Here is a 22,010-nt window from a genome sequence, read left to right on the forward strand (position 1 = left end):
TGATAAGAAAGGTGAGGAATCAGCCCAGAACTTCAAGGGAGGAGCTGGTCAATGACATGAAGAGACCTGGGACCACAGTTTCAATGGTCACTGTCGGTAGAACACTACGCCGTCATGGTTTCAAATCATGCATTGCACGGAAGGTTCCCCTGCTCAAGTCATCACATGTCCAGGCCCGTCTGAAGTTTGCCAAAGACCATTTGGATGATCCAGAGGAGGCATGGGAGAAAGTCATGTGGCCAGATGAAACCAAAGTAGACCTTTTTGGTCTAAACTTCACTCGTCGTGTTTGGAGGAAAAAGAAGGATGAGTTGCATTCCAAGAACACCATCCCTACTGTGAAGCATGGGGGTGGTAACATCATGCTTTGGGGGTGCTTTTCTGTGAAGGGGACAGGACGTCTGCACTGTATTAAGGAGAGGATGAATGGGGCCATTTATTGTGAGATTTTGAGCAACAACCTCCTTCCCTCAGTCAGAGCATTGAAGATGGGTCGTGGCTGGGTCTTCCAACATGACAACGATCTGAAGCACACAGCCAGGATAACCAAGAATTGGTTGATACCTGTGATAACCAAGAAGAATCTGACATTTCAGCAGATGTTTTTCACCAGAGCGAAATCACAAAGTGAAGCTGCTGTGAAAGCAAGTTTCATTATGGCAGAGGAGATAGCCAAATCAGCCTGGACATTTACCGACGGAGAGTTTCTGAAGAGCTGCATGATGAAGGTGTGCGACGTCTTGTGTCCAGACAAAAGCAAGTGTTTGCAAATGTAAGCCTGAGTAGAAATACGGTTGCTGATTAGGTTTGTGAGATGGCCACTGATTTAGAACACAGTTGAGTGAAAGAAGCAAAGACTTTATTGCATACTCTCTTGCTGTAGATGAAAGTACAGACATGATGGACACTGCACAGCTGGCCATCTTCATCCGTGGAGTGGACTCTAATTTGTGCGTGCACGGGACAACGACAGGAAAAGACATTTTCGAAAACGTATGTCAAAGTGTAACCAACATGAAACGGCCCTGGGACAAACTTGTTGGACTTACAACAGTTGGAGCACCGGCGATGTGTGGTGAAAAAAGTGGGCTAGTGGGAAGGATGCGAGTAAAGATGCAGGAGGAGAACTGTACTGGTGATTTAACAGCATATCACTGCATCATACACCAGGAAACGCTGTGTGGTAAAGTCCTAAAAATGGAGCATGTAATGAGCACTGTAACGCAAACCGTAAACTTTATCCGAGCTAAAGGTTTAAAATCACCGGCAATTTCTGTCTTTTGTGCGGGAAATAGATGCTTGCCGACATTCCTTTTCATACAGAGGTGCGTTGGCTGAGTCGGGGAAAAGTTCTCAATAGAGTTTGAGCTCAGCAAGGAAATCTGTCAGTTCATGGACTGTAAAGGAAAAGACTCCACAGTTTTGCGGGATGAAAAGTGGAAATGTGAGTTTGCATTTCTGGCTGACATAACATCTCATCTCAGCGTCTTAAACCTTCAGCTCCAGGGACGTGACCACATGATCATTGACATGTATGATGCGGTGAAGGCATTTCAAGTGAAGCTGCTCTTATGGGAGACACAAATGCACCAGTGCAACTTGCCCCACTTTCCCTGTTGCCAAGTAATGTTGAACCAACTCGGCGCAACGATGTTCCCAAATGCGCACTTTGCTGATAAACTGAGCGCACTGCGCAATGAGTTCGCAACCCATTTGCCGTTGACGTGGAAACTGCACCTGTACAGATTCAGATGGAGCTGACTGAGCTGCAGTGTAATGGGACACTAAAGGCAAAGTACGACACTGAAAGGCCCGCACAGTTTATTCGCTCCATTCCTGAAGCAATGCCCCAGCTCCGACTACATGCGGCTCGAACCTTGTGCATGTTTGGTAGCACATATCTGTGTGAGAAGCTGCTCTCAGTGATGAAGATTAACAAAACAGCACACAGGAGTAGTCTCACTGATGAACACCTGCAGTCCATGCTGAGAATCTGCACAACACAGAACTTTACCCCAAACAAAAACCAAACTTGTTGCCAAGAAAAGATGCCAAGCATCCAGCTCTGACAAAATGTCATAAGAGCAAGGAAAATTGAATGTTTTGATTTGTTATTTTAACTTTTGCTGAAAAGCACAAATTTTATTGACATTTCCAGGGGTTTTTTTGTAGCATGTTCATATTTTGAATTTGTATAATTTTGACAGGAGATATTTTTATGGCGAGCAAAATATTTTAAGTTATTTAAAGTTTAAGTTTATTTATTCTGGAATAATATTCCTGTCTGTCTTTATTCATATTTATGTTCAAAAAACATTTAGTTTTGGTGTTTTCAATAAATGTTTATCCTGTTCGGCCCACGACCTAAAGTGTGCTTTGCGTTTTGGCCCCCTGTGCAATTGAGTTTGACACCCCTGCTCTAAGGGTTCTGCTGCCCTGTCTAATATTCTCAATTGCTTTTAGAGAGATTGAGTCTGCTTCAGATAGTGGGAACCCACAATAGCCCTGCAGGGGCCTTCCAGAGCAGGTAACACCCATCCATCAGCACCATAGCTAATGTTATTTTGCTGTCTAGGAGCAGATGGCTAGGTCAGTTGTCTCATTTAGGGTCTCCGTGGAGCCTGGATTCAGTAGGCCATAAATCTGAGGCATACTTGGATGTGTTAAATTCTAACCCATACACCTGTGCCCTTTGTCATCCTGGCTTCTACCGTCAGATCAAGTCTGATGACCACGAATTAAGGTTAGACTCCTGTCTTATTGGGCATGGAGGAAATATTATAGATGGAGCTATATATCATGTAGCTGAATGGAATGATATGTGTAATTGTACTGCAGTAGCCTGGAGTTGTTCTTGGGTCTGGAGAGACCTCTAGTGGCAGCAGATATCCTATCTTAAACAAACCTCTGGCTGACCAATACCACTGGTGTATGTGGTACTAAGATCTTTAATTGTGTAAGAGCAACATATTGCCATAAAAAGCCTGATTTTAAAATTTTACTGCACTAAAAGTACAGATGTATTGTCAGAAAATGTATATAGCTATCAAAAGTAAAATTACTTATTATGCTGAATCGCCTCTTTAGCCATTTATTATTATTATTATATAAAATATGTATGTATAATGACTGAATTATTATAACTAATGCTTTACTTTAATGACCTTAAATTGAGACATTTGGTAGTCAAGAGGTTAAGACACATACCATAAAACAACTTAGATGGAATACGTCTAAACTTCTTGACTGTCAGACATCTCCAAGATTAAATTCCTGCATTAATGCACATGGCTCTTCGTCAGTTCCTGGCTACTCCTGTTGAATGTCACAGACCTCTCGACTGTAAAACTGTGGCAAACTCAGGCAAAAATGCCAAAATGATTTTTTGCTGAAATCTAATAATTTAATCTATATTGTTGCTTTGCTTTACATACAATGAAGTAGATTAAGAAGTATATTTCCTTCAAAATATAGTGGAAAAAGTATAAACTTGCATAAAATTTAACACTGATGTGAATTACAAGTAGCTCAAAATCATAGTACTTGAGGATTTGTATCTCATTATTTCCCACCATTGACAGGTGCATAGCAACATCAGAGCTTTATTGCAGAGAAACAGTTGATACCTGTGATAACTTCATCTGCATGTTGGCAAAAACATGCAGGAAGCCCACCACTGCATCCCACAGCCTGCTGTGAGCCAGGCTCTGCTGGTTGCCAATACACGGACCCTGGAGCAAACAGCACAGAGAGAAGAGAGCCAATCATAGCACCAGATTTATCCTATTTGCATGTTTTATTTCAGAGTAATCATATACAGTGGTTGCAATTTTCATTAGTTGTTGTTGTGTTGCAGTGCATTGCGATATGGTACCTGTATATACTCAGTTAAAGAGTTGAAGACCTGCTTTGCCACTGCCAGAGCTTTTGAGAAGTTCCTCTGACCAGCGTCATCAATAACATCCTTACCAGAGTAGTACCAGTAGAAGTCACTGATAGATTCCTAATAAAGGCAAAAGAAAAACATTCTGCACACTGACAACAGTGAAATAATACATGAAATGTATTCTACTGGGTCTCTGTAGCAATATCATACCTGAAGTCTTAGTAGATAGTCTACAGTACTAATGATGATATTGACTGTAGTTGTGTTCCCTGTCTGAGTCCTCAGGAAGTTCTGAAAATCTAAAACAAAAATTAGCTGCAGATGAATACATTCACACCCATGTTATTTAGAGACATGCAGCAAAACTAGGAAGACTTAGACCTAGGAAGAAAAAAACCATCCACCTACCGTTGTTGTGGCCCTCACAGAGAAGCTGCAAAAACCTAAAGAGATCCTTTGTGAACTCATCATTCTGCAGTACCTTGGAACCTGGGGACAAGAAATGAGATTTACTGCCCTGTCAGTGAAAAGAAGGTCAGAGGCCCATCATTTTAATGTCAGAGCAGGCATTAGAACTTGCATGGATTTCATTTCCTCATAAAGCTTCTGTGTAGTTGTCAAACGCCATCAAATTATGGGCACTATATTGAGGGTTCAGAACACGAAGACATTTATAACTGTAACAGGAGTAAAACTGAGCTTTGTTTTTTAGCACCAGCAAAGCTTTGTCGATTCTTACAAACAAAACTTTGGAAGATTTATTTCTCATTGCACACTGGTTAGTATTATTAAAATTAGGAAACAAAAAAGGTCCCAGCAAATGACAAGCCCGGAGTGTTAAAAACAAAGAGAGGGAGAAAGATGAGTCAATTTGGGGCAACTGACCATGGACTGAACAATCTCTCCAGATGTCAAAGGAGCATGCATGCATTGCTTAAGTCCAGGGTACAAAGAAGGTGGTTGTATTGCATTCAGGAAAAGGGAAGAGTGGGAGAACAGGGGTAAGGAAGGATTGAGAGGGAATGTGCCAGGAAGGGAGTTGAACTGAGAGCAATCAAGATGTCAGCATTGCATAGAATGAGTAGAATCTAAACCATGTATTTACCCCGCTCACTCACGTTGACTGCGACCGATGACATAAAAATATGATCAGAAGAAAACAAACAAACAAAACAAAAGCAGACATAAGCAAAGGGTAAGACACTAAGGTTCAGTTAGAATAAGTAGGAACAGGAGAGAATGATAGTGCTATAGAAATATCTTTGAATACTCACAGTGATTAGCGACACCAACATGTGGTTACAATTAAACAGTCTTAAAGTACAGTCTGCTCTCTGGGCAGGTGTTTAGAACTAACAGTTACCATCACTTATGCCTGAGCATATGAAGTGGAAATGAGCTGAAATATGCATGAGAAAAATATACTTATATACTGTATGCAACCCATCGGGCTAAATAAAGACCTCTGATGTTCTTGTGGTTGTGACTGCTTTTTAAGTGGCAGAGAAGGCCCAGACAGGACTTAGACATACAGTAGCACGGGTTTACCTGCATGATGATAACATACAACATGACATGGAGATGGGCTTGTATTTCAACAAAGTAAAGAGCAAATATTTTGTCAATCTAATGCTGCACAATTAGGTCAATTACAAGCCTGACTAGAAAGTAATAACAGCACAAAGAGGGATGTGGCACTTAACAACATCTCTTATAGCTTGTACTGTGGTTTGAGTGAGATCTTTAACACTGAGTGGCTGAAAATTCTTGCTGTTGCTGCGCAAATGAAGGTGTATATACTTCATAAACTCATCATCACTTTAAAAAGATATGGCGCAGACCAGCATTTAGCCACAACATGGAGTGTGTCACAAAAACTGCTGAACATTTAGTGCTGAGGTTCTCTCTACAATGATACCAAGCATATTGTAAGTTTTTTCAGCACCACTTTAAGGTCACAAATGTACTGAGTATGGCTCTTTGTATCAGACAGCTTACCACGTTTATTACACACACTTACTTGAGCCTTCTTCAGTAACCATCCCCAGACCTTCAGCTTTGTTTTGCCTTTCAAAAGCATTCAAGTCCAGGACACTGACAGAGAAAAAGACAATGACTGAACTATGATTTTTGTTATACTAGCCTTATGTTGGTTTACTGTTTACGTGCCCCTTGCATGGGGATATGTGCATGCACATTGAGAGCCAATGTACCAGAGTCAAATTCCTCGTGTGTCCGACACACCTGGCCAATAATGCAGATTCTGATTCGAAAATGCCACATTTCAATATTCTTCATTTTAAAGGGGTACACTGGCAGTTTAGTACTGAAATTCCATTAAATTGGAGGACATTCTACAACTTTTTTCACAGTCTCGGGATTACGTCCTGTGACTCCAACCTGAATGTAATATGTGTACTTGATCGATTTCTGCTTTACATTGAAGTTAAGAAACAGAAAATACATGTTATGTTTTGTGTGTGACAGCTGGTCATGGCTCCATTACCTGCAAGACATCATCAGCCCAGATAAACTTTTGAAAAAGCCAACATCTCTTTTTTCCTTCAGATATTCCAGCATTTTCTGCACCAAGATAAAAGCACAGTTAATAGTGAGCTGGTGCTGTTAACCTTACAATTTATGCAAAAACAGTAGATACCTGCTGGACCAGTATGTTTCCACCATTGAGAATGGAGATGCCCAGTTTGAGGGTGAAAGTCACCATAGCACCAAGTTGTCCTGATAACCACAAGTCAGACATCAGTCAACATCCAGTGGCAATAGTATGAAGGTGGAGAGATCACTGCGTGTTTTCCTACCTTTGCTGGCACTGATCATCTGCAGCACCATCTCTGCAGCCCCTCGGTCATGAAGTCTGGCTTGTTGATACAGCAGCTTTTGTTTCTCCATTTCTTTTTCCTGAGGGAAGTGATAGCACAGTATGCAGCACTTCTGACTATGGCTCAAAAACAAAGTGAAATACAGAACAATATTGCTGAGAAATAGCACCTCAAATGTTTTGTCTTTTCCTTCCTCATCTTCACCTTCAGCACAACTCTGAAAGATTAAATAATATGTCAAAGCTGCAAAATTTGCTGAACAGCATATTTCTCAGTAAAAGCAATTTATAGAATGAAATACCTTTGCCATCATATCTGCATATGCAATGTACAGGGGATCCTCTTCCAAAGAACTAACAAAAAAGACACATATCCAGCAGTTAAACCCTGTATAGCTACAGTGTTCATATTTATAGCCACTGCAAGGTGCATACAGCACAGTAGGCAACAAAAGAAATACAGAAAACTGCTTGTGTTTCTCTCCCAGCATAAAATATACTGCAATCATTTACTGTAATGCAGTGCTTTATTAGCTAAAAGCCAGGCCAAAATTATTATGTAGCACAGATGGAGCAGAGAATGCTGGTGCCAGTTGGCTAGGTGTGTGTCAGTGAGTGCGTATTTACTTGCGCTCAATCAGAGCATTATGGCTGAAATGCAGAATGAGCTGGTGAAGAGGGTCTGGCTGCTTTCTAACCTCCTCCTCTTCCTCTTCCTCCATTTTGGGCTGTGTTTTCTGGACAAATCCAACAAGTCAACAATGGAGCTCAGGCATGTGCTCTCAATATCGACTACTGTAAGTGAGTCACTAAACTGAGAAATGTTTACTGGAATGTGTTGGATAAACAGCAGGAACAGTAATACTTAACACATTTCAATCCTGCACAGAATCAGGTAGCACCAAAAACCGATAGCATACAGACAATAAACCACCATCACAGGCATAACCACAATAACATGTGCATCCACACACATGCTCATAGACATGGACACACACTCAAACACACACACCAAGGGTGAGGCTCAGCAGTGTTAGAGGGTGTAGAATGGAGTTAAGCATGACTCTCCATGACCCCAGTTTGTCATATTTTATTATTAATTTGTGTATAAATTTTCTGCCATTTTATCACAGACCAGAAACAACTCATGTTGTCACATAAATTGGTGCTGTTTTAACCTTAGGGTTACTGCAAATGTGTGCATTTGCTTGGCTGGATCATAATGTTGCTCATCTGTTACACCCTAAGGTTCCTTTGTGATGCCTTGTGGTTTTAATTTCAATTACATTTTATGGTTGTTACCAAAAATAGGTGTCAAGTTGGACAACACTGTATGGATGACTGAGAGTGACCCAGTCATGCACGGTGGGCACACTTCCGACAGTGACACAAGTAAAAGAGAGTGGCAGTAGTGCAGCTCCTCACAGCACGAGGACATTGGGAGATAAGAGCAGTACTTACTGCAAGATCCTGCACTAGCTTCTCCTCAAAAGAGTACTCCTCTGTTTCTATCCATATTCTCTGATAGGCCAGGAGGAAGAGGTTAATAGAGCGATGCCTAAGGAAGGGTGAAGAGATATTAGTCTAGGTTAGGTTGGAGCAGATCAAAGGAGGGGGAAAGACTCTTAAGAAGGGTTAATACTGGTTAGTTGAGGGTATTGGCACATCCAACTGGTCACGCAGTCAGAAGCTGGAAGATACCGATTCACTTTATCTTTCCTCACTCCACTTTCATCTAAGATGGTATCTATCTGACTGGCTGAACACACCTGAGCCAGGTAATCAGCAGCAGGTCAGGCAGGGAGACCCCTGCTCTAGGAAGTCACTGCTCCTGGCCAAAAAAATAGCCCAGCACATAACCCCAAGCAAAAATCACAACTTACCGTATTTTCCGCACTATAAGGTGCACCTAAGAGCCTTAAATTTTCTCAAAAATCGGCCGTGCGCCTGATAATCCGGTGCGCCTTATGTGTGCACTGAGTTCCAAAATCTGTAAAAATGTTGTTGTGCGACTTTGGTAAGCACTCCGCTTGATTGACTGTCGGACCATTTCCCGCTGACACAGGGACGTAATACAAACACTACGTACGCTGGCAGCGGTAAACAAGTCTAAACCGGTCTAAGGACCCCCAAAAATGGCACCAGTGAAGAGACATGCTTACGAGGCACAATTCAAACTACAGGCTATCAGTTACGCGGTTGTAAATGGGAATAGAGCAACTGCGAATTCAAAATCAATGAATCTATGGTTCGGAAGTGGATTTGTGGGAGAAGATTGATTAAAAAATAATGTGAGTGTATTGTTAAATAGTAGAATAAAGTTCAACTAAACTCACTGTTTTGCTTCCGTTACGTTTTAGCATGCGCCTTATAATACGGTGTGCCTTATGTATGGGTTAAGTACAGAAATAGACCCCGTAATTGAGACTGCGCCTTATAATCCGGTGCGCCTTATGGTGCAGAAAATACAGTACTCTTTTTAAGGCCTGGTGTAAAAACGTTAAGTTGTACAATATTGTATTGTCTTTTGTACAGTATAATGATAGAACATGCTAATTTGTGGGCCTCAGAGGTGCTGAATTCTATGGTAAGCTATGCTAACCACCTACTGGCAGTAGCTTCATATTTAGTGTGGTTTTGTTGTTTTGATCATCTCATTTAACTTAAGGCAAGAAAGCAGAACGGCGAACTGTGGAAATGTTCATTTACAGATACGGACCAGTGGAAATACCAGTCGAATTATTTGAATATGACTTAGATTCTGTAGCAGAAACCGTGCCTGGAGATGAGTGAGGGGTAGTTAGAAAAGAAATGTGAGGTCATACAGTTGCAACATTTGGTCAGCACTACGTTACCGTCAGCATGGAGAGCAGACTGTCATAGTCTGTGTTCTCATGCATTATCTCCAGCCAAATATGTCGGTAGGCTTTCAGGAAGTAATTATTATTTTTGTGCCTGAGGGGGATGAGGTACAACAGAGTGTCACTTTGAATAGAGAACAAAGGCTGAGTAGAGACACAGAAGAGAATAGATGACATCTAAATGTGTGAAACCCAGGGAGAGCCGACCTTATCCAGAAGCTTGACATCCATCCTTCAAACACAAATCTATTATTCCAAATACAAACAAATATTTGTTCTTGCATTGTAAATGTATACCAATTATTAACTATGTTGCGCCATATTTCACTGTCTCTGAATAAATGACTCGTGCTGTCAGGCAGGCGGGCAGCATCATCTGAGCACTTAGTGAAGATGCCCACCCCCAGGTGGGGCCCCATGATTGTTTCCCTCCCTACTGTAGCTTTCTGCCTGACTTCCCGTGATCGGTTACAGAGCAGCATGGCATGAAATGGCTAGTGTCCCCTTTTTTTCTACTTCCTAATAACAGCCAGGGGCTAGACATTTGTGTTACACACAAAAGAAGGGAAGCTGTGCTTTGATGCAAGGTCAGAACCCTGGAAGACTGAAATGAAAATTGTGAGTCAGCCAGAAGAAGAAGAAGAAAGTGTAGTGATAAAAATTAAGGTGTGATTTCCTACTAGTAGCCCAGGGAGCTCTCAACTACTGTTCAATGTCAAGTGTTATCTTGAACACACATGGTTAGCATGAGGATAAGTGTAAATGCTGTGTACAGTGCACAGTAATACCTTGGTAGATTATAAAGTGGAGCCATGCGGAAGCAGGCTACAACTGCTCTTTTCCTCTGCTTAGACAGCAGCTTCTGCCACACACATTTCTTTGATCTCAGTGGCTGCTCCACCTACAGTAAGAGCAGAAGTAGTCAGTGTTATTAATCAAAGCACTGGGTGTCACCCTCTACCGGGCATGCCAGAGAATAAAAATCAATGTTGAGGAGTGACATTTTTATCAGGCACACATGCTTTTTCCTAACAGTTCCTCAATGACTAGTGCACAATTAAAATTTACTCCAATAAAACGTAAGGATCTTTGTCCGTTAGCTGTATGTTTAGTTATTCTAGATCTTCAACGGGACATCAGATTCCCTGTATGTCTTTCACTGCACTCTGCACAACACACAGTTGTCTGATGAAACAAATGGCCTTTGCAGCTCAGAATGTACTTGGAAATGTATAAATGTTTGAGCCCGACCTGGTCCAGGTTGAATACAGCAGCAGAGATCCTCTGGATACGGTCCACCACCATCTCTGGGTCTGGAGGCCCTTCGCTCCTCATCACTATGTCCTTGTATAGGTTCAGCTGCCACCTCACTGCCGGGTCCTCTGACTGGGAGTGTGTTTTAAAAAAAGGATATCAAATACAAACTGTAGCAGAAACGATTTCTACACAATATGTGGAGGCTAATTACTCCTTACAGTCATGAATTTAAGTTCAGCTTGCTCACTTTTTCTCGAAGATGCAGATTCTGTCGAATGTGGTCTTTGACCTCATCATCTGTGTCTTTCTAGAAGGCAAAATAACACAGGTTGTTATAACAAACGAATAAGACACAAATGTAAAGCTTCCTCCTTTTGAGCTGTTTGCATATCTTTCTTAAAATACAGTATTGTTCAAAATAATAGCAGTACAATGTGACTAACCAGAATAATCCAGGTTTTTAGTATATTTTTTATTGCTACATGGCAAACAAGTTACCAGTAGGTGCAGTAGATTCTCAGAAAGCAAACAAGACCCAGCATTCATGATATGCACGCTCTTAAGGCTGTGAAATTGGGCAATTAGTTGAAAGGGGTGTGTTCAAAAAAATAGCAGTGTGGCATTCAATCAGTGAGGTCATCAATTTTGTGAAATAACAGGTGTGAATCAGGTGGCCCCTATTTAAGGATGAAGCCAGCACTTGTTGAACATGCATTTGAAAGCCTGAGGAAAATGGGTCGTTCAAGACATTGTTCAGAAGAACAGCGTACTTTGATTAAAAAGTTGATTGGAGAGGGGAAAACCTATAAAGAGGTGCAAAAAATTATAGGCTGTTCAGCTAAAATGATCTCCAATGCCTTAAAATGGAGAGCAAAACCAGAGAGACGTGGAAGAAAACGGAAGACAACCATCAAAATGGATCGAAGAATAACCAGAATGGCAAAGGCCCAGCCAATGATCAGCTCCAGGATGATCAAAGACAGTCTGGAGTTACCTGTAAGTACTGTGACAGTTAGAAGACGTCTGTGTGAAGCTAATCTATTTTCAAGAATCCCCCGCAAAGTCCCTCTGTTAAAAAAAAGGCACGTGCAGAAGAGGTTACAATTTGCCAAAGAACACATCAACTGGCCTAAAGAGAAATGGAGGAACATTTTGTGGACTGATGAGAGTAAAATTGTTCTTTTTGGGTCCAAGGGCCACAGACAGTTTGTGAGACAACCCTCAAACTCTGAATTCAAGCCACAGTACACAGTGAAGACAGTGAAGCATGGTGGTGCAAGCATCATGATATGGGCATGTTTCTCCTACTATGGTGTTGGGCCTATTTATCGCATACCAGGGATCATGGATCAGTTTGCATATGTCAAAATACTTGAAGAGGTCATGTTGCCTTATGCTGAAGAGGACATGCCCTTGAAATGGTTGTTTCAACAAGACAATGACCCCAAACACCCTAGTAAACGAGCAAAGTCTTGGTTCCAAACCAACAAAATTAATGTTATGGAGTGGCCAGCCCAATCCCCGGACCTTAATCCAATCGAGAACTTGTGGGGTGATATCAAAAATGCTGTTTCTGAAGCAAAACCAAGAAATGTAAATGAATTGTGGAATGTTGTTAAAGAATCATGGAGTGGAATAACAGCTGAAAGGTGCCACAAGTTGGTTGACTCCATGCCACACAGATGTGAAGCAGTTATAACAAACTGTGGTCATACAACTAAATATTAGTTTAGTGATTCACAGGATTGCTAAATCCTAGAAACAAAAACGTTTGTACAACATAGTTTTGTGTTTGTACAGTCAACGGCAGACACTGCTATTTTTTTTAACACACCCCTTTCAACTAATTGCCCAATTTCACAGCCTTAAGAGCGTGCATATCATGAATGCTGGGTCTTGTTTGCTTTCTGAGAATCTACTGCACCTACTGGTAACTTGTTTGCCATGTAGCAATAAAAAATATACTAAAAACCTGGATTATTCTGGTTAGTCACATTGTACTGCTATTATTTTGAACAATACTGTAAGTGTTGTTGAGTGACATAAAACACATGTCAAACTATTAACTTGTCTCACCAGGAGGTAGCGTGTCTTGGCTAAAGATATGATCTCCTGGTCCCCTGGGGTACACATGTTGAGTCCGATTGGCAGCATCTTCTTCAGAGCAGCCACAATCAGTGAGGTCTGAATAGAGTAGAACTCACCACGTCTCTTCTTGTGTTTCCTCTCCTGGTCTTGTCCTCCAGACTGAAAAGAATCATTGTATTAACCTCAAACAACACACACTGGTGAATAAAAAAAAGCTATGGGGGCTTAATAAGCTGGTCTTTTATGGCAATAAATACCTTTTTTCCTTTTTCTCTGACTAATGAAAGCACTCCCTTTTGATTTAAACTGATACAGTATTTTATTTCACAGTGGGAGCACTAACATTATATTTGAACAAAATCCAGAGGCCACTGAGGCATTTATTGTTCAGCCCGGCAAAATATGTGACCACACTAAATCTGGTCTACCAAGGCAATAAGACGTCTCACACCTCAGCTGAACAGCAGAATTAGCAGGCCGCCTTTGTTAGAGCAGCAAGATGCTACCGGTGAGGGAAAACTGCACTTCAGAAACTGAAGCAGCTGGCTCATTGAAAACAAGAATTTCCATGTTAATATGTGTACACTGACACACACACGCTGTGCTTTCATTCCTTGTGGGGACTTTACATTCATTTCCTGTAGACCTATCCTAACCCTAACACCTAACCAATACTTGCCTAACCCTGACCCTTATACCTAACCTTAAACCATATTGCCACCCTCAAATTCAGGGCCGAGTCTCCACAATGCAAGTGTGTTAACAGGTTTTGGTCCACATAATCTAAGTAATACAAAGGCACACACACAAAGATCCTTATCACACGTCAACTACAACATAATATATGCCAATCAGCCATAACATTATGACCACCTGCCTATTACTATACTATATACACAGGAGTCAGCACCGCAGTAAGTAATACTGTCAGGAAGAGCACAGATGTGATGACCATATGGCAACGGCAAGTTAGAGAGAATTATTTAGACAAATTCAACAGCCTCTCCACTCCAGGTGTGATATCAGCACTATAGCCCCTGACTCTTTCTCTTCATAGAGACCAGTGTACAATATTTCTAATTTTCAACCATTTAAACAAAGATTCAGACTAAATAGAATGTTTGGAAAAGGATTCATGAAATTTAAAACTTTAATCTACAGTAGGTCAACCTCATCATCAGTGAGCCATGACCCTGCCACCAGTTCTCTGTTTGTCCTTCCTTAGACACTGTTGGTAGGTACTAACCACTGCAGACCAGAAACACCCACCAAGACCTGCAGTGTGGGAGATGCTCTGACCCAGTTGTTAGCAATCACAGTATGGCCCTTGTCAAATTCACTCAGATTCTTAAGCTTGCCTGCTTTTCCTGCTTCCAACACATCAACTTCGAGAACTGAATGTTCACTTGCTGCCTAATAAAGCCCACACACTGACAGGTGCCACTGTATTGAGACAGCCGATGTTATTTACTTCACTTGTCAGTGCTCATAATGTTATGGCTGATCAGTGTAAATAGCTTGAAGTAACTACTGGCGAAACACGCCAGGGTACCACAATCAATTAACTGCAAAACACAATGATGGCATGTGATCACGTCATCTGCCACAGAAGGGCTGTGCTTCATTACTCCAGGTGAGACATGGTCTGCCAAAAAGGCAATGAGGGATGATCAAAGTTACCATGTCACACATGTTGATGAATGGAGGCCACAGAAAATCAGGTGACATAATATATAACTACAACATATAACTACACTATAGACTACCATATAGCACAGTCGCACAAGCTATTGGCTTTTCTGCAACTGCAGCATATAAGCCAATAAACTGGCAGGTAAACAGCTCATGCACTGTATAACTCTACCTCTTCCTTAAAGGACTGTTTGAGACAGAGAGATAGAGACAGAAAAAGAAAGGCAAATAGAAGAAAAGGATGAGAGGGCAATTAATGGAGGCACACGGTCCTCACATGGATGTGCACTGCACATCCCTGGGATGACGGGTGAGTGTTAGTTTTTGTTGTGTAGAATGCATGTATCAATTCATACATGCATAAGCACACAGTATTACTGCCATATTATTTACAAAGATGTTGTCTTCTACTGTCATTGACAAGTCTGATGCAGGCAAGCTTCAATAAGAGAGAATCCTGTTTGTCACATGTGTGTAGCCAATGTGTGTTTACACATACTGTAGTTCCTGAGCTCAGTTTGGGCATTTTACATGTTAACATATTAACACAGAAATTAATGTGTTCAAATGAGAAAATGTTAACATGCATCACACTTATGTCTTACTGCTCCTTCTTATTTTTGGTCTCTTTACATTTTGAGGCATGTTCTTGACAAGGAATGTCACAGTGCCATCACACATGACTAAAATAACTGTTAATCTGCTGCCTGAAACATCCACTGTGATGCTCCAAGATAAGGACCTGAAGATGACCGTGATGAGCGGTAGTGGGCAGATGTGGAACCTACTTTAGACATCTTGGTTTTATTATCTCCAGTCAAAAAGGAAAGATTGTTGATTTCATTCTGGACAACAAAGTTCTGCTCTTCTCTTTTGAAATTCTGCAGAAAAAGAAATGCCATGTGAATAAAACTATACTGCACCTATGGTCTAATTCTTAAAGGCTTTTGTTGCAGTTCAACATTTATACATTGGAGATGAGAGAACATACATGTGACTTGCACCAAAGAATAAATATCTCAGCAACCATTCTGAAGAGCTCACTGGAGTCAGCATCTGGTTCTTTCAGCCACCTGGACCTGTAGTGACACACAGATTAACACAAATTTTTCTGCAAACAGTAGCATCTGCTCAGTTGTTTCCTACCAGCATATTAAGCCTCTCCCACTACGCCTTTACTGTGAAACAACGTCATCACCCACTAGTCAGTCAACCAACCTGTTGTTGTCCACATAGCGGATGAGCATGGGGTAAAAAGCGTAGAGGTCCCTGCAGAGTACAGCAAATTCATCCAGGATAAGCAGCTCAGCTTCCTGGGTGTCTCCCTTGCTGTCAGCTTTCAACAGCTCCTCCTCAACTACAACCTTCGCCGTCTTCTTCTTCAGCTTCACCAGAGTAGGCAGGAAGTGGCTCTTCAGCAGGTCTGCACGGGCCTTGCTGATGATAGGCTGCACATACACTGAACATTGAAACAAACCAAAGTATAACACATTAGTAATTCAATAGTGAAAGCTGGGCGGCTATGGATTAGGAGGTAGAGCAGGTCGGTTCCTAACCGGAGGATTAGCAGTTTGATTCCCGGCTTGTCCTGTCAACGTGTCCTTGAGCAAGACACTAAACCCCCAGTTGCTCCCGGTGATAACACCGGTGTGTGAATGTGTGAGCATTTGTGAGTGAGAACAGGTGAATGGCCAAGTAGTGTGAAAGCGCTTGAGTGTGCTGAAAAGCGTAGAAAAGCGCTATATAAGTATAAGACCATTTACCAATTTAGCTTTGGTAAATGGCCTGATTTCAAGTCAAAGATGAAGGAGATTTTGCTGGTGCTTTCCTGCTGCTTTCAGTGTTTCTAATGGGGGCACCACCTTTTTGTAATAAAAGAAGGTAGTTAGTACAAGCAGTGAATGCTTTCATGGCTGTAAATAGACATTACAATTATGCTCACAATGCTGAACTTCCAGTTGTTACGTCTGTGACTCGGGCCGCCCCATGTACCTCGGTAGCAGGCACACGTAGCAGCTCCGCCCCCGCACAGGTGAGGGTGCATTCCAGGCGACGAGGCACACCTGCTCTCCATTATCGGAGCAGTATATGGGGTCAGCGTTGGTGTGTCCTTGTCGCCAGATTTTTATGTATTATTCTGGTGGTAACCACTTCCATGTTCATGTCAAAGTTTATGGACCATTGTTTGAGCTACACTCCTTCGGCAACATTGTGAACTATTATTGCGCATTAGTCTGTGGTATCGGTTTTCGTGCCCTTCACACGTGTAAAGGGGTTTTTGGTTTTTGGACTGCTTTTTGTGAATTGCTCCAGCTCTCAGAGCTCCTAGGCTATCCTGGAACAGCGACCAACCCGAGATCTCTGGCATCAGTCTCCTTCTCCCTGGATTACTCCCTGGGCCTGCGGCGCACTCAGCTGTTCAGCGAGCAACGCCTCCACCATCCTACATCGCACCGCTCAGCTACCAGCGCTGCCTCATCAGGGGACCCACACACCAACCCGAGATCTCTGGCACCAGTCTCCTTCTCCCTGGACTACTCCCTGGGCCTGCGGCGCACTCAGCTGTTCAGGTCCCCAGAGTGACTACCAGAAACAATCTGTACTATACCTGCTGCTTGTTCTTACACTCTCTTTTTGTTCTTATTTAGCGAGCAACGCCTCTCATTCACCCCGGGAGACAGTAGTCCAGTCAACCCAGTATGCCCAGCTGCCCCAAGATCAGCGGACGAGACCGGCTCTGTTTTGTTTATTTTTGGAGCATTAAATACGTTTTCTTGTCTACCTGGGTTCGAATCTGCATTTTTACTGGGTCCTAAACAACTCACACACAGCTTAACGTAACACCAGTACAGGCTGATGTTTTTTTTTTTAATTTGGAAAGTCTTATGGTTCATGCAGGACTTTTGTGAGATGTTATCACTACAACACAGGTTTTTGAAAAACTAAAATTACACAAAAACAGATAATTTCTGTTAACTAGATATTGTACACTAAAGAAATTGTGCAGGGTGTGCTGCTGATGTAGAAATCCATGCCCACCTGCAATCCTCTTCATCCAGGAGGCCTCATCAATGCCCAGATTGTTGTTAAGGATCTTGAGGATGTTGCCAAGAATGACACTGAGGTGCTCTGAGGTGACGGTGGTGCAGCAGATACTGCCACCACTGGCTGGCTGGTTCTCAGGACCCCTCTCCCACCAGTAGGACAGATAGTTACACAGCATGGGTAGGACCACTTCAATCACATGGGGCATCTCTGTGTATCGTGCTCCAGACTCAGCCATGTCATTGATGTCCTTCATCAGACCATCCAGCCGCAGCATCCCGGGACACATCTGCTCCACTGAGTCTGGTATGCCTAGGACTACAAACATGACAGGGAATTGACAAGTAATCAAAACAATATTTAGATCATCAAACTATGTATTTCTTACTATATATTTAGAGAATAGAAGTCCCTTGTTTTTGATGATACAGTAGCTGTTTCATTTGGCACCTTGGCCGACTCCTGGTAATGAACTCCTTTATTTTAGAATAATTACATATGACTCACTGGCTCGTTCTCTGGCACTCTTGGTATTAAAGACAGAGCAGGGGTTGTAGGTGTTGAGCCGTGGCTCCAGAAAGGCTACAGGCATGGCCCCAGCCAGGGTGGCCAGACACTGACCAAGAGCTGGCAGCTGTCTGAGGGCCACAAAGACAGTGGTTAAATGTTAATATTTCCTACCTGAAATCTTGATCAATCAGCACAACATTTAAGCAAGGATACCTTTCTACATAGATGTTTTTCCCAGTGCCCAGGGCATAGAGGCTGGTCAGAATTCGATAGCAGGACACTTGAACATCATCCACTGGGGGTAAAAAAAAAATGTAATTAAAAAAAACTAGAAAAGTAACATGAAGTGCATGCTGTACTGCTCTACAGACTGACAAGCAGGTCCAGCAGCTTTAGTCTAGGAGGTGGAAGTAGAAGTGGTACCAGTACAGCTGATTTTTCAGCAAACTGCTGAGTGAAATACAGTTAAAGGCAATAAAGATGTCTTATTAAAAAACAGAGCAGTGACCTACCATCCTGTGAAAATTTTACCATACACTTATCACCAAGTTCAAATTCAGGTTGTATAAACATAGACCTACTTTCCTGGACCCAAACTAATGTTTCAGTAAGAATTATTGCTATGTTTTCTAACTAAGATTTAGATTTGGTATAAATCCCAATATGCATTATATACAGGGTTATTCAAAAAGAATGAACCGATTTCATTACGCATTGTAATGAAATTGGTTCATTCTTTTTGAATAACCCTGTATTATAACCGTTTTAAAGAGGTGGAGATTCTCAAAGTGAATGCGAAATATATTGCATGTGTATGGGACAGAATGTATCAAATCTGCATGTGAAAAACTGCCACAAAATTCTTAGTAAATCTAGCACAAAGTTACCAGTGACAGCACACAAGCAAATTGGTGCATTAATGACAATTTCCATACTGTACATGTCACTCCAAAATATGGTACACAGCTTGAACTAATACAATACACATCACTGTGGGAAATAGAAATATATATTTAAAGGATAACCTGTGATGTCCATTTATGTAATTGACATAAAGCATGTTGGACATACTGTAAATGACAGAGGACACAAGTGTCCCGCATACAGTGCTTTTTTCCAGTGGTGTCAGTCACTGTACTATTGTAAATTGTAAATTGACACCTGACTCCAGTGTATTAGCAGCCTCTCAAACAACATGTTTGATCATCTTTTTGCTGTCAGAACTCACAAAGCAGGTCGACTCCAAAGTGGTGTTCAGTGATGTGTTCAAACAGAGCGGTTAAGATGGGGAGCAGAGCAGCAGTGGTGTAGTTGATATTCTGCGACACCCCCTTCATCTGCGAGCGGGAGTGAGTGAACTTCCCCAGCTTCAGGTTCTCAAACGTCTTCTCCAGATCCTCTGCGGCGTTCTCAAAGAATGTCCTGAGGCCCACCCGCACCAGCTCTGAGCCCGACTTCATCACCGTCCTGTTGAAGGGAACGACAGATTGAGTAAATGAGGTGACATGCAAGGGCAGGACTAGAATAAAACAACATTGTTTACCCTCAGTAAGACACTCTATAATATGCAATTACATTTCATTTTGACAGCATGTGAAGGTTTCAGTAGTGAAATATGAAACACGAATTTCAACCTGAACGCCCTAACACTGAAACATGAATGATTTATGTAATGAATCAGGTAAATTTTTAATCCAAGGTGAGTTTTCCAGTGTTGGAACTAACAGCTTGACACTGAATTAGCACTAACCATTAATATGATTAGGCAGCCCATTTTCAGCATTTCACAGTTCATAACATAGCTAAATGAATTATCCATTGTTAAACTTCAGGGTATCCCAGTAGGATTTAGAAATTAAAGAGAGTCTGTGGGCATCAGCTGTATATCTTCAACACAAACAAAACACAATAGTATATTGCAGGTTTAGCCTCATTATGTGTGAACAGCATTAGCAAACAGCACACTGTCTCTAAAGAACACTATATGCCTTGGGCAACATGTGCTACACTAAGTTTGTTTTGCTTATTTAAATATCAGAGGATGCTCTTTGTTAGTGCCAGTGCCTCCCATAAGACACAGGAGCAGTAACTATTTAAAAGAAAACTGCAAAAACAAATCTGCTTCTCAACACTTAATGTTTCAATGCACTCGTTAATAAACCAAGTTTTTTTTTTAACATTTTAAAAATTTCTGTGCTGCCAGATCTATACCCACCTGGTGTCCAAAGTGTGTGCCAGGATATGCAGACAGCTCACCATGGTGGTGGAGTCACTCCCTACAAGACACCATGCACACAAAAGCATCAATATGATGTTCAGGTATACACTGTCACATTTTGAAGGACCTTTCTTGACATGAATTGAGCTTCTCATGGCAACAATGAGTTCTTGGTCCCCAGTCAAATCTGTATGTTTATGGTTTGGTTAGAAAAAAATCAATTAATCATCATTTCAGTGGATCAAGCTGCTTTTGTTAAACTGTTATTCTGCAGCTTTACAGATAAAAGTTTTAGTATTACATGCAGTATGTAATTATTAAACTTATCAAACTATATTTTTAGGCCACTGTTCACTGAGCTTCAAAAAAAAAAAAGTCACAATAAGTACAATAAACAACAGGATAAAGTGTCAAATACTCACTTCTACAGGGTGGGCCACGGAAAAGTAGCCCATGTACTCAAGAGCGTATTGGAGGCAGGCTACTTGTCTGTGGCCCACCCTGTATACACACACACACACACACACACACATACACACACACACAATTTCCTGACTAGTCAGTAGTAATCAGCTTACCAAAGAGTGAAATCCTATGTCTGACAAGAGCTGCCAGTTTACAAAACAGGCTGGAGGAGTGATGGTTAGAAAAAGGAAGGAAATCAGAAAATTACAATGAGTGCGTTCTTAGAGAGAAGCTTAGAAATAGAGTTTGTTAGACATTAAGGTTTTAAGATAATAAAAATAGTAAGCTGAAAAGTTTTTTCAGCTTACTATGACCTGGATGACTGAGAATCTGCATGGACATGTTAAGGTTTTAAGTAATGAATTATTTTCATGCTGCGTTGCTGCATGTAATGTAACTGTATTTTGTAACTGTGCACCTGGTGACCATCTCCTTCTCCTTGTTGGAGGCATAACCGCTGCTGCTCAGGTTCTTATTGGGGGAAGAGAGGAAGTAGAGAGAGTGGTTCTTGAAGTACTGGTCAATGAGAGGGAGGAGAACCTGAGAGAGGGCATGGGTAATGGCAAGATCAAATCAGGTTCATGGAAAATAAAACATTTTACACACACACACACACACACACACACACACACACACACACACACATACACATATATATAAAATTCCCCACTCGCCCCCCATTTTGGGGCAGTCTTGTATTCCTTCCTTCAAGCTCGGGTCCTCTACCAGAGGCCTGGGAGCTTGAGGGTCCTGAGCAGTATCTTAGCTGTTCCTAGCACTGCACTCCTCTGGACAGAGATCTCAGATGTTGTTCCTGGGATCTGTTGGAGCCACTCTCCCAGTTTGGGGGTCACAGCCCACAATGTTCCTATTACCACAGGGACCACTTGTACCTTCACCTTCCACATCATTTCTAGCTCTTCTTTCAGCCCTTGGTATTTCTCGAGCTTCTCGTGTTCCTTCTTCCTGATGTTGCTATCGCTTGGGATTGCTACATCTATCACTACGGCCTTCTTCTTCTGTTTGTCTACCACTACTATGTCCGGTTGGTTGGCCATTACCAGTTTGTATCTGGGAGTCCAACAGGATCTTAGCTTGGTCATTCTCAACCACCTTTGGAGGTGTATCCCATTTTGACTTTGGGACTTC

General features: G+C 41.8%; 1 protein-coding gene across 1 annotated transcript in view; it reads right to left on the minus strand.

Moving 5' to 3' along the window:
- LOC109951636 (ryanodine receptor 3) overlaps positions 1–22,010 on the minus strand; it is a 171,865-nt gene that overhangs the window by 9,919 nt on the left and 139,936 nt on the right. The window contains exons 60-86 of the mRNA XM_020586240.1: positions 21,280–21,401; positions 20,975–21,024; positions 20,394–20,454; positions 19,407–19,645; positions 18,392–18,473; positions 18,176–18,306; positions 17,663–17,986; positions 15,842–16,082; positions 15,615–15,702; positions 15,412–15,504; positions 12,920–13,090; positions 11,091–11,150; positions 10,838–10,972; positions 10,375–10,487; positions 8,187–8,283; positions 7,353–7,462; positions 7,028–7,079; positions 6,896–6,943; positions 6,706–6,805; positions 6,546–6,625; positions 6,393–6,469; positions 5,907–5,980; positions 4,992–5,009; positions 4,295–4,375; positions 4,097–4,185; positions 3,875–4,003; positions 3,627–3,731 (exon numbers count right to left, since the gene is read on the minus strand). Coding sequence (XP_020441896.1) covers positions 3,627–3,731; positions 3,875–4,003; positions 4,097–4,185; positions 4,295–4,375; positions 4,992–5,009; positions 5,907–5,980; positions 6,393–6,469; positions 6,546–6,625; positions 6,706–6,805; positions 6,896–6,943; positions 7,028–7,079; positions 7,353–7,462; positions 8,187–8,283; positions 10,375–10,487; positions 10,838–10,972; positions 11,091–11,150; positions 12,920–13,090; positions 15,412–15,504; positions 15,615–15,702; positions 15,842–16,082; positions 17,663–17,986; positions 18,176–18,306; positions 18,392–18,473; positions 19,407–19,645; positions 20,394–20,454; positions 20,975–21,024; positions 21,280–21,401 — 2,970 coding nt within the window. The remainder of the gene's footprint in view (positions 1–3,626; positions 3,732–3,874; positions 4,004–4,096; positions 4,186–4,294; positions 4,376–4,991; positions 5,010–5,906; positions 5,981–6,392; positions 6,470–6,545; positions 6,626–6,705; positions 6,806–6,895; positions 6,944–7,027; positions 7,080–7,352; positions 7,463–8,186; positions 8,284–10,374; positions 10,488–10,837; positions 10,973–11,090; positions 11,151–12,919; positions 13,091–15,411; positions 15,505–15,614; positions 15,703–15,841; positions 16,083–17,662; positions 17,987–18,175; positions 18,307–18,391; positions 18,474–19,406; positions 19,646–20,393; positions 20,455–20,974; positions 21,025–21,279; positions 21,402–22,010) is intronic.

This window comes from Monopterus albus, unplaced genomic scaffold (assembly GCF_001952655.1).
Source record: "Monopterus albus unplaced genomic scaffold, M_albus_1.0 scaffold400.1, whole genome shotgun sequence".
In the NCBI taxonomy this organism is placed as follows: Eukaryota; Metazoa; Chordata; class Actinopteri; order Synbranchiformes; family Synbranchidae; genus Monopterus; species Monopterus albus.